Consider the following 12954-nt stretch of genomic DNA (forward strand, 5'->3'; position numbering starts at 1 on the left):
GGAAGTTATGCCAGGAAGCGTGCATGAAGTTCTGGGGAGTGAGACCAGAGAGAAGGGCAGGCAGTACAAGGTGTGAGTGGAGCTGGCCACAGCTGGAGGCAACTACAGGGCCTTCTGAGGGGCCTGTGAAATGGCATCTCAGAAATGCCCGGCCGGGGTGAAAATGTGAAGCATTTTCCATCAGCTCCTTTTCCCTGGTGGTAAGGGCCACTCCAGAGCACTGACTCCCAGTGTTGCACCCAGTCTTTTGGTTGCATGAACACATGTGGACTGGGATCTTGTGGGTGCCCCACACTGCAGCCTCAGAGGAGCCCTGGGCAGCAAGCAATGGGTACAGTGGAGGCTCTGAGGGGCATGTGTGCAGCCGGTAGCAGCCTGCACAGCCTGCTTGGCATCAAGGGCTGGAGAAAGAGGTGCGGCCAGGAGGATTTGGAGGGGCACGCGAGGGGTGTACCACCCGCTCCCCACACTCTAGGTGACCTTGGGCAGGTGACAACATCTCCTTCTGCATGCATCTTAGCTTTTCCTCTGCGCAATGAGAAAACTCACTCCCAAATGGAATGGTAAGTGTCTCCTTGTCTTCTGGCAGAGGAGAGCTTTAGATAAGGTGTCATAGAGCACCAGAGATAGAAGACTTGAGAGTGAGGTCCATTAATACCACCTTAGTGCTTCTTCACTTCCTCCTGTCCCCCGATCACGCTGTCATCATTTGTAGGGTCATGCTACCCATGTGGTCCCTGAGGCAGGTCCTGCATTTCTGGTCCCCCCTCCCCGCCTCCAGCACTGTTGGTCCTTGTGGCAATTACACCAGAAAATGCACGTGATGGGCTTGCGGGGGGAAGTAGGCAGTCACATGCTAGTTTTCCCCTGTCTCCACCCTCTTCCTTCCACCTCCTGTTATAATATCCTGGATATCCCAGAATACCTCTTACACATCTATTTTCCTCCAGTTTTGACAGAATCAGGAGGACTCAGGATTTGTGTGTGCAAGAGAGATGAGAATTCGGTTTCTTGTTGATTTGTTTGCTTGTAATAATGAATCATTGAATGAGACATTTTTTAACTGGAATGCATTTAGGACGGCAGGAGCTTCCAAATATGAGGGAACATAAAAACCACCTGTGAGTTTTGCTTTGCTAGACCTGCTAAGAAGGTGGAGCCTTGTCTCTCACCCCCAGAGACGTTAATTCAGTCAATCAGGGTGGGTGCCAAAGGGGTCTGCGTCTGCAGTGCCTGCGGGTGATTCTGATGTGGGTGGGTGCTCTCTTTCCTCTGAGAAGCACGGATGGAGTCCCATCCTTTCATTTCATAAGTGAGGAAGTGGAGGCCCGGAAAAGTCAAGGGAGTTTCGGGGTCATAGAAGTTAATGACAAAGAGAGGGCTAGAATCCATCTTCCGACACCCTATGGAGAGTCCTTCCCACCACAACAACCTGCTTCCTCTCAGGGGCTGGGTGTTTCCTCCACTCCCCAGGTCTCCAGCACTCCCCAGGACAGGCTTTCTGCACTGAAGAAACTAATCATGGGGCTTAAAAAACCAGTGAGGATGGACCTAGAGACTGTCATACAGAGTGAAGTTAAGTCAGAAAGGGAAAAACAAGTACCGTATAATATCGCTTATATGTAGAATCTAGAAAAATGGTAGAGATGAACTTATTTGCAAAGCAGAAATAGAGTCACAGATGTAGAGAACAAACTTATGGTTACCAAGGGGGCAGGGAGGGTAGGATGAATTGGGAGATTGGGATTGACTTATATACACTACTGTATATATAATAGATAGCTAATGAGAACCTGCTATATAGCACATGGAACTCTACTCAATGCTCTGTGGTGATCTAAATGGAAGGAAATCTAAGAAGGAGGGGATATATGTATACATATAACTGATTCACTTTACTGTACAGCAGAAACTAATGCAACATTGTAAAGCAACTATACTCCAATAGAAATTAATTAAAAAAAAAGAACCAGTGAGGATATTGGATGAGCAGGCGTGTCTGGCCCAGGAGGACAGGGTCATTGCCTTTCTGTGTCGTCCATTCTGTGGCCGAAGGGCCTCACCGTCACCAGGGAAGCCCTCACAACCTCGAGAAGAACTCCAAACCCGAGAAGTCACTTTAGAAGTTTTGTCAACAAGCATTGGATACTATTTGTGTCCTAGGACTTTAGAGATTTGTTGCTAAATAAAATTAGTCTTTGCTTAGTTTAACGAACTAGAAATTGGTGCTAAAAATATCTTTTATTATCTAAGTAAAAGAATAGGAAACTGGTCAGCCTCAGACCTCTCACCCTACTGCCAGATCCATGGAAGGAGGAACAACCCCGAAATACTGCTATTGAAAAATTATGGGGTATCCACATTCCACATTACCGGAAGGACAGATTTTAAGGAGAAGAACTGCCTGAAGAGGTGTGAAAATGAGATATAGTCTGGTGATTTTTCTACTAAATTGAAACAACTTATCAATGAATTCAGGATGGGGAGTCTTCATACATACAGGTTTTTGCTCTTCTTCTTCTCCTGTTCTTCCAGTATAGCCTCCTTTAAAGAAAGACACATACGGTATCAAACGCTTAGCATCATCGTTAATCATAAATATTTAGAAATAGTTTATGAAAGAAATGACTTATCCAGTATTTTTAATCATAACTTCAATGTCTAGACTTTGTCCAATAAGATTCTATTGATATCAGTGCTTTATATGATAATAGATAGATAAAAAAGGAAATTGGGGAATGGGAGGAAGAGGGGGAGGAGTAAATTATTTAGGTCACTGAAACGATCTAAATAATTTTTTTCTCAAAAGGGGGCACCATTTAACTGTCTGTGTTGTTCAGTAGATCCAGGTCTCCGAATGCCTCTGACTGCATTATCTTCTAAGGTAACACTAAAAGCTTATATCCCTCACATATATGTATTTATTCATTTACAAGTTATGTACACGCAACACGGTAGTAATCCATTATGCAAATGAACAAAGATACACACACTGAAATTACAGAAGAATGAAAGTAAAAAAAAAAAAAGAGAAGTTCCCATATTTTTCTCCAGTACACCATCAGATTGTTTGGTGCGTGCTGGAGGCACATTATGTCGCGTCTCGGTGCAGACTGTGGCTGCCCTGGTCTGTGAGCACCGTGGGAAGGAGACCATGCTGACTCTCCCAGCAGAGGGCCAGCGGCTCACGCTGTGAAGGCTGTGATCTGCAGAGCCCTGATTCCTGGCAGCCTGAACAGGCTTGCTTACTCACCCTGATGCTGTTCACGATGGCAGCGGTTTTGCTCTCTGCCGCCTCTGGGTTTCCAATGAGGTAGTCCCAGGCGCAGAACACCCGCCAGCAGAACGTGTAGTTTTCATTGGACGCGCTGGCGAGGCTCATGCGGGAATTCTTAGCCATCCTGCAAAAAAGGACCAGAGAAAACCATAATTTGAAAAGTTCCATGCACCTCAATGTTCCTTGCAGCACTACAATAGCCAGGACATGGAAGCAAACTAAATGTCCATCAACAGATGAATGGATAAAGAAGATGTGGCACATATATACAATGGAATATTACTCAGCCATAAAAAAGAACGAAATAATGCCATTTGCAGCAACAGGGATGCAAATAGAGATTATCATACTAAGTGAAGTAAGTTAGACAGAGAAAGACAAATATCATGATATCACTTGTATGTGGAATCTAAAAAAAGGCTACAAATGAACTTATCTACAAAACTGAAATACAGTTACAGATGTAGAAAACAGATTTATGGTTATGGGGGGGTAAGGAGGGGAGGAATAAATTGGGAGATTGGGATTGACATAGACACACTACTATGTATAAAATAGATAACTAATAAGGACCTACTGTATAGCACAGGGAACTCTACTCAGTACTCTATAATGACCTATATGGGAAAAGAATCTAAAAAAGAGTGGATATATGTATATGTATAACTGATTCACTTTGCTGTACACCTGAAACTAACACAACATTGTAAATCAATTATACCCCAATAAAAATTTTTTAAAAAAAGGACCAGAAAGGGTCACCTAAGAACAGTGTCAGGAGCAGGCTCAGCCACTAGGGGGCTGCTGCGAGTCCACGCAGAGCAAGGAGCCCCATCTGGATTCAGCCCCTCTCGCGGCTTGTGTCCTCAGCCAACCCCTTTGAACAGTGTGAAAACAGCAAATTCTTGGGTGAGTCCGGTGCACAAGCTCTCCCATCACTGGTGGTCAGGAGGTCCCTGAAGGTGTGTGCATCCACTGCATCTCTGTGCAGCTGTGATTGTGAAACCAAATTCTTTACTCTGAGCTGAATCCATCTCCTTGGAGCCCCTGCCCATTGAAGTAACCACCCCACCTCACCAAGCAGGAGCACTTCGGATCCCTCCCTAACACGACTTTCCCTCAGATGTATGGGAAGGCAGGGGTCACGATCCCTCCTTGGGTGCAAGTTCCCTGTCTTCTAGACCATCTCTCCTGTTAGAAGCTTTTACCACTCTGTCCATCCATACTTCCTGCTCCCGAGTTGACATCCATTTGTCTCTTAAATTGTAACATCTAGCAAACAGCCCGTGTCTTGAGGCCATCCAGAGGCTAAGCTGGAAAGCTTCTTGTGAACTGAAGTTCCTCGAGTCCCTGTGCATCTCCCTAGGTTTTTGTTTGATGATGATGATGATGGTGATGATGATTGATCATTTTTAAATCCCAACCCCTTCTACCTGCATTTTGCAAAGATGCCACAAGGGGCAGTGTGATGAAGACGTACTGGTACACACGCATCAAAGGGAAGTAGCAAGTGAGCCAAGAGGGTGGGGGCCCGCTTCTCCTTGGGCTCAGAGCCTCTCTGTCACTCTGCATTTATCTAGCTCCTACACAGAAGCACAGAACGTAACAGCCGTAAGGGAACCTGGTGATATTCTGAGCCAACCTGCCCATTTTACACATGAGGCCCCAGCCAGTCTGCTTTCTTTGCACTGCGCCCTCCTTTCAATAACCAACTACATGTTTGAACTGCATCACAACACAGACGAGACTGGCCTTTGCGTAATTTGTAATTAGGTCACAGGCAAACATATAGTCAAAGGAGGATGCTTTGCTTTCTGCAACCTCTGGTCACCTAACCCATCTCGTTCACCTCTCTTTTAGTGCAGTTCCTATGAGACAGGCTGGGACCTGGGACCCTTTGCTGCAGTGCTGCAATGCTTGCACATGGACACACCTCCCCATGAGTAACAAAATACAAAGAAACTGTATGGGGCTAAAAATAACTGCGTGCATGCACACTTGGGTCAAATGCTGGACCCAAAAGATACAAAAAGACCAAAAAAACCCAACTGCCACTTTTGAAGAGCCTGGAGCAAAAACAGGGTGTCGGGAGCAAAAGCAGGGGGCTGCGCATGCCCCCTGCACACAACACCACCTAAGGGGTGGGCAAAACACCTAAGCCACCCCTCCGGCCGGACCCCTGGACACACCCCTACCCTCACCCCGTATAAGGAACAAGCTTGCCCCCGCTCAGGGAACAAGCGAGCAAGGGAACCTGTTGTTTGCTTTTGCTCTCTGCTGCTGCAGCAGGGGCCCTAGTAAGGCCTTGCCTGAATTTCTTGTCTGGCCTCTAGTCAATTTCTATTGGCTGGGGAAGGCCAAGAACCCTGGTCGGTAACACCCACATTGTCTAAAATGATGTTACCTGGTAAGTCTATTTGATTCTTGTCTCTCCAGACCCAACACAGAACCTGGCACAAAGCTTTAAGTGTTCAATCAGTGTTGGTTAAAATGAGCATACATCTCTTTTATCTGTGGTCTCCTCATCTGTAAAATGTGTAGATTTATGCCTTGACTTTACAGGGTGGGTGACAAGATGAAATGAGATCATATGTATCATTTTGGCATGTATTTTGAGAAACTGAACAGACATACTTTTTTAAGAGAATGATGAAGCTGTAAGCAAACACTGCCATCCCCACCAGGAAATAGGCCAAGGGCAGTCGGTAGCCAGCCCTCCCGATCCTTCTCTCACTGCCATAGTAGCCATAGAAGAGGACTGAGTATTGGAGGTAACCCTGCAAAGAGAGCACTCGGTGTCATTTCTGACTCCCAGGTCCCAGAACATTCACCACCCCCCTCGAGACAAAAGTGTGGCCAAGCCTGAACCTCACCCCCAAGGACCAGACGGTGTCCAGATCTTGGGCAGATGCAATGTGCTCCTTGGGGATGGTCTTGCTGGCTGTGCTTCCAAAGGGTTGGCCTGCAATAAGCTGGTGAGAGAGGAAAGGATGTCACACGGTCCTCTGGGTGGGAACGGACCAGCAGAAAAGGGGCCATTGATCTCCATGCACCTCTGAAGATGCTGCACATATGAGATCCCTAGGGGGTGGATTCTGCTTGATACTCATTGATGAGAAATTAATCATGAGTGGCCAGATTTTCTTTTTGGCTGATCGGGGCCTGTCTGGGGGTACTCTCTCTAGGCTAGACATGGCTTCTATGGGTGGATGACTGAAGCCACTGGGTTTCTATAATGGCATGGGACATGGCCCCATTTACTTTACAAGGATAAATTTTAGTTGAGAAGTGGCTTTTATTTTAACACAATGTCTGCAAACTGTCCCATAAGCCAAATCTAGCCTGTCGCCACTTTTTGTGTGGCCCGAGAGCTAAGGTTGGTTTGTGCATTTTCAGATGGTTGGGAAAAAAAATCCAAAGAAGAGTAGTATTTTGTGACACATAAGAATGATAGGAAATTCAATTTCTGTATCTATAAATAAAATTTTATTAGAATACAGCCACACTTATTAGTTACCTAATGTCTATGGCTGCTTTTGTACTACACAGTAGATTTGAGAAGTTGTGACAAACCATACGGCCCACAAAGCCTAAAATATTTACTCTCTGGCCTTTTGCTGAAAAAGTTTGCCAGGCCCTGTTTTTTTTTTTTTTTTGCAGTACGCGGGCCTCTCACTGTTGTGGCCTCTCCCACTGCGGAGCACAGGCTCCGGACACGCAGGCTCAGCGGCCATGGCTCACGGGCCCAGCCGCTCCACGGCATGTGGGATCTTCCCGGGCTGGGGCAGGAATCTGTGTCCCTTGTATTGGCAGGCGGACTCTCAACCACCGCGCCACCAGGGAAGCCCTCCAGGCCCTATTTTAACACACAGATTATCCTTCCCATGAGGATAATGAGTGCGGTTGTTTAATGCTATGGCTCTAAACGTCTCTACTTTTTAACAAATGGCACTTTTAAACTCACCTGAAATAGTTCTTACCTCTGGAATGACAATAAAAGCACCTGTCATAATCGTGAGCACAATATTAATTCCAAATAACCATCTCAAGAATATGAAATAAGAGGCAACACCAGATCCAAAATGACCTAAAGAAAGACAAGATAATGAGAACGGTTTATAGAAAATCCTCCCAGTGTAAGAACTTCTCTGTAAAGCAACACTGTAATTTTTCTTATAGCAGCAGGACATAGACTAAGAATGCCATAATTGTACCTATCAGGGTGTTGTCCCACAATGATCATTTAGAAGGATTAAGATGTTCATTAATGTCTACCAGTCATATACACAGATCCCTAATCCCTAATGGATTACTTTCCCTAATGTCATATTGATTGAAAATGCTTTTATCAAATTTACATTTCACCTATGTTCAGAAGTATCAGCATCTTTTGAGAATTTAATACATTTCTTTTCTCTTTTGCATAGTTCTGAAAATTCCAAGGATATTCTAAGGATTCTTCTGTCTTAATTTCAAAAGAAATAACAGTATGTTACATGTTAACATTAACATCTAACATAGTGTTAGATGGGTGAAGGGGTTATGAGAATTCTCTTTGTCACTTTTCCATACATCTAAACTTATTCTAAAATAAAAAGTGTAGTTAAAAACAAATTCCTATTGAAAAAACAAGGGGGCATAGAAGAAGCTGGATTGGGATATGGGTGACACTTGTGATGATTTTCTGGAGCGAGTGGACTTGTATCATACTTTGGAAGAATAACGTCTTGAAATTTTATTTCAAATCTAGCTTATGTTTCATAATAGGTAGGAAAACACAAAACATCACAAAGAAAACCAAAAAATTACCTATTGCAAGGTTACTAAATTAAAATCACTACCAGAATTACTTTCTAGTAAATTTTTAGGGGAACCCTCCATTTTCATTCTATATGTCTATTTTTTTGTATAAAATTGGCATATCTCTATAATATGCATCTTGAGCTATCAATATATTATGAGCGTTTTCTCATACAAAATATCTCCCTATAAAATGAATTTTATTGTTCCAGCAAACCAATTTTACATAATTGATTTAACTTATCCCCCACTACTTGACACTTAGGAAGTTTCTAACTTTTCACTAAGGTAAATAATCCTGCAAGAATCAATTTCTGTCTAAGGTCAGATTTCCTGGAAGCAGAGCCTGAGAAAAGGGTTCAGCTAACATGATACAATGAGGAAGTGCTCTCAGGATAAAAGGGGTGAGGGAGTCAAGGGAGGTCAGGGGAAAGAGCTAAGCAAAGATGTCATCTCAGCTGGAGCCCAGCTTAGCCTCATCCCATGGGGAGCTCTGGAGAGCAAGTTGCATCATAGAGTTGGTTCCACTTTGAACAAAAAGCTGGACTTGAATACCCCTTTGTCATTGCCTCTAGGCTACCAAGTGCGTCTGGGGGAGCAGGTGACGAGTGCCCAACATCTGGAACAATGTTGGCCAAGGTTCATCCTCTAGAGAAGACAACTATGAGTCATAGCAGCCAACACTCAGAGCAGCTGAGAAAAGGTGGACCAGCCAAGTAAAGGGATCTGGGCTGGGCACCAAGTGTGTCCACACAGCCTAGTGCATTGATTTTGTCGTGGCTGTTGTTTTCTCTGGTTGTGAAGGAGTGGAAGAGTTCTATCAAAGAGTATAAACATTTTGACGACATTTGGTCCAAATTATAACTTTCCCCTAGAAATATCATCCCAATTGACATTTCCACCAGCTGGTATTTAATTCCACTTCAATGTTGAAAATTTCCCCCCCACCTCAATTTTTCATCTTTTAGATTTGCTTATTTTTTATATATGTAAAATTTCTTTTATGTATAGTTAAATACAACAGTACTTTCCTTGATGATTCCTTCTTTACTTTTATAATTTGACAGGCTTCCATTCAGAGATCACATTACTTATATTTCTTTTAATTCTCTAATGGCTTCCTATTTTCTATTTAAATATTTAATGGAACTTTAAAATGAAAGCTCTAATGTTATTCTTTAAAACAGTTGAATTGTCCCAGCATCATTTATGGTGCTATGTTACACTGTTTCAATTCTTGTAGCTTTTATAATATATTTTAACATTTTGGTTTTACAAGTTCATTTGAGTTTTTCCTTTTAAAAAAGTTTTCAATTAGTTTTTTTTTATATGAGTTCATTGTTTTGAATACAAAAAACATTGCATGGAGAATTTTATTGGAATTGCATTCAAACATAAACTGATATTGAGAAAATCAACACCTTCCAAATATTAAATCATTCTATGTCTCTTCACAAGACTTTTAAAAAATCCCGTGGTCCAATTTTAGTTTCATTATTTCAGACTTCTGGTTATATTTATTCCTGGTCTTGTGTGTTGCATTTGTGTGTTTGTACTGTGTGTGTGTTTTTAAATGGGACTGTGACTGATTTATTTTTTAGGATATTTTTCTAAATGATTACAATCACTTCTCTCCAAATGCAAATTTCTGCATTTTTGTTTTGCAATTGCCCATGTTACCCTTTTATTCACCTACACAGTTTTCCCCTCTATCCTTTTGAGTTTGTATTGTGTCTAAGGCATGAGCTGACAGAGAACTGAAGAGCCACAGTGGAACGTGGGACCGTTTTTATCCCGGGAGGTGGTGGGGACAGGCACTGTGTCTTCCATCTCCACGGACCCATGTCCAGCCTAGGTCGGCACTACGTGTGCAAGGGCCCTTGGCTGCTCAGTGTAAGGTCTGGGACGTACCAGACCTGTCTCGGGCCTCACTGCTGTCTGGCTACTGGCACCGCATCCCCGCCCCATTCCTCCAAGTGCCAACACTTACTCTCGATTTTCTTTATCCTCATTTCCCAGGGGATGAAGATGACCACAAAGTTACAGGCCAGACGAGCAAACTTCCGCCACAGCTAGACAGGAGGGAGCAGGATTAGAGGACTTGACATTCGTGAAGACGGCAATGCCTTTGTGGAACCAGGGTCCTAAATGGAGGCGAGGCCCGCAGACACACCAGTTGATACCTTTCATTATGATTTCACAGGCCTTTAGGGAGCCCTAGGACCAAAGCAGCGCTTGTCTTCTCTGGGCTCCTGCCCAGGTGAAGTCTCCTGTTTAGGGCTCTGAGCTGCGGTGTCTGTACTGAGGTGCATATTCTCTAGGGTTTCAGCCTGCCTTATTCACACCATTCCTGCTGTGAGGACTAAGAACAGGTAAAACTACTTGAGGAATGATGTCCAAATACACCCCCTTGGTCCCCTTCAGGAGTGGGGCTCAGGAATCCACATGGCTCACAAACTTGCCAGTGATTACAGTTCCCGTCCCTGTTTTAAGGACCAAGAGCCTAGAACATATCCTGAAAATGAGCCCCATTGTGTGCCTCCCATCCTGCAGCTGGAGCTCATCTCCCAGCCTCTCTCCTAGCCAAAGTTGCCAAAATAAGGTCTGGAAATTTGTCTTGGATGTTTAAGACACAATCGCCAAAAGTTCAAAAATCTTTTTTTTTTTTTTCTCAAAGGAGAATAAAGCAAAATGTGAAAATGTGCCCTGACACTGGGCTTTCTCTCCAACATTAGCAAGTGGTTCATTTTAACACACAGACAATGTGGGTTTGTGTTGGAAGCAAATGATATCATTGCAGAAAGAAGGGTTACAAATGAAATTACAACCTTCTGAACTATAAGACAGCACGTGGTCCTGATGCAGACATGCATGATTATGTTATCCTGAATATGTCTGCTAAGGCCAAAACGGCTGCTTGTAAATAAATATCTATTTGAATGTTATCAGAAGTTGGAATTGTTCACTTTCTGCTCATGATTTAAGACCCAACTCAAATACAGCTACTCCCATGGAGACCTCACACAGATTCTCTGTAGCCAGAAATACATTCTTCCATCTGTAAACTTCCCCAGCTATCATCTGGTCTCTGATAATGCTTATCACATCCTAGCTTACATTGCCTTTATATTGTTCACCTGGCTTTTTCTCCTCCAGTATTGAGAGGAAGACCACGGCTTTCTGATTTTTCATCCTCTACAGCATACAGAGGCAGAATGCCCAGTATCCTTTGGCGAGGGTTTGCTGTTGAAAGCATTTGAGTTTCTGGTCCATTGTAAAGTCGTTAAGAGGAAGAAGCACTGGGTGGAAGGCCAGAGACCTGAGTTCTAGCTCGACCTCTATCTTACTGTGTGCCCTGGCAAAGTTATTTTCTTTCTTTGAGATTCAATCTCCTCATCTGTACAAGAAGAAGTAGGATTCAATCAGTGGGTTTCAGGGTGCTCTTTGAATTTAAATTTCGATTGAATTTCAGTGGGAACTTCAATACACAGAACCCACTAAAGCAGAGTAACTTCTGTAGGTAAGAGATGCAAAGCCTCCTTCCCCAGCCTCTGGTGCTCATTTGAGAAGCCAGGGACCCCAAACTCAGTTTAAAGGGCACTGGACTGAATGACGCCCACCCCAACACTCATTCTGATGAGGAGAATCTACACTAGCAAGGAGCTTCCTAGAGGCAAATATCATTGAAGAACACGATTTATTGATGACCAAGATTCGGTAAGGCATGGGGAAAAACACCACACTTATCTGACGATTTGCACTGAATCTCTATGGCAAAAGCCTTGAAACTTTGGAATGAATCACGATTTTAAGAGCAAAGTGCTCAGCCATAAAAAGGAACAAAACTGGGTCATTTGCAGAGACGTGGATGGACCTAGAGAGTGTCATGCAGAGTGAAGTAAGTCAGAAAGAGAAAAACAAATACCGTATATTAACGCATATATGTGGAATCTAGAAAAGTGTTATAGATGATCTTTTTTGCAAAGCAGAAATAGAGACACAGACATAGAGAAAAAACGTGTATGGATACCAAGAGGGAAGGGGAGGGTGGGACGAATTGGGAGATTGGGATTGACACATATACACTATTGATACTATGTATAAAATAGACAACTAATGAGGACCTACTGTATAACACAGGGAACTCTATTCAGTGCTCTGTGGTGACCTAAATGGGAAGGAAATCTAAAAAAGAGGGGATATGTGTATAACTGATTCACTTTGCTTACAGTAGAAACTAACACAACATTGTAAAGCAACTATACTCCAATAGAAACTAATTTAAAAAAAGAAAAAAAAAATAAGAGCAAAGTGAACACAAAATAAGGCAAAACCAAAAACCAAACTTGGAAGAAAACAGGTCCTAATGGTTATGGCCTGTGTTATTGAGTTTTGGTAAGGGCTTCTAAGAGCACCTGAAGCAGATGTGTTCTAACAACATGTGCAACCGTTTATGAAAAGTGTGTTCATCCAGAATGTGTACTGAGCACCTACGCTATGTTTCCAGTACCGTGGTTGCAAATCGTGAACAAGACGTGTGAGATGTCAGCTGACGTGGAGTTTGCATTCATGTCGAGGGGAGGCACCCACAAAGAGTTCAATGCCACATGGGACACAGGCCATTAAGACTGGGGGGATGGCTCTTTGAAACAAAGGGTCAAGGAAGATCTATCTGGGGAGGTCATACCTGAGCTGAGACTTGAATGAAAATGAGTCAATATTTCAAAAAATAATAAATTGGTAGAGGAGCTGTCTAGGAGGAGAGAATGGCCAGTAGGAGCCTGTGGATTAGCATGAGCTGGGCATTTTACAGAAGAGAATAAAGGAGAGACGAGTGAGATGAGGTCCAGTAGTTAGGTCATGGCCAGATCAGGTGG

The 12954-nt window shown here is 43.3% G+C and overlaps 1 protein-coding gene across 1 annotated transcript in view; it reads right to left on the reverse strand.

The window, feature by feature from the left end:
• TMC3 (transmembrane channel like 3) overlaps positions 1 to 12954 on the reverse strand; it is a gene marked incomplete at its 3' end in the record, with an annotated part of 46029 nt that overhangs the window by 23735 nt on the left and 9340 nt on the right. Inside the window, exons 4-9 of the mRNA XM_079700444.1 lie at positions 10068 to 10149; positions 7258 to 7364; positions 6151 to 6249; positions 5912 to 6054; positions 3254 to 3401; positions 2501 to 2544 (exon numbers count right to left, since the gene is read on the reverse strand). Of these exons, the coding sequence (XP_079556570.1) occupies positions 2501 to 2544; positions 3254 to 3401; positions 5912 to 6054; positions 6151 to 6249; positions 7258 to 7364; positions 10068 to 10149 (623 nt within the window). The remainder of the gene's footprint in view (positions 1 to 2500; positions 2545 to 3253; positions 3402 to 5911; positions 6055 to 6150; positions 6250 to 7257; positions 7365 to 10067; positions 10150 to 12954) is intronic.

This window comes from Hyperoodon ampullatus, assembly GCF_949752795.1.
Source record: "Hyperoodon ampullatus genome assembly, chromosome: 3".
In the NCBI taxonomy this organism is placed as follows: domain Eukaryota; kingdom Metazoa; phylum Chordata; class Mammalia; order Artiodactyla; family Ziphiidae; genus Hyperoodon; species Hyperoodon ampullatus.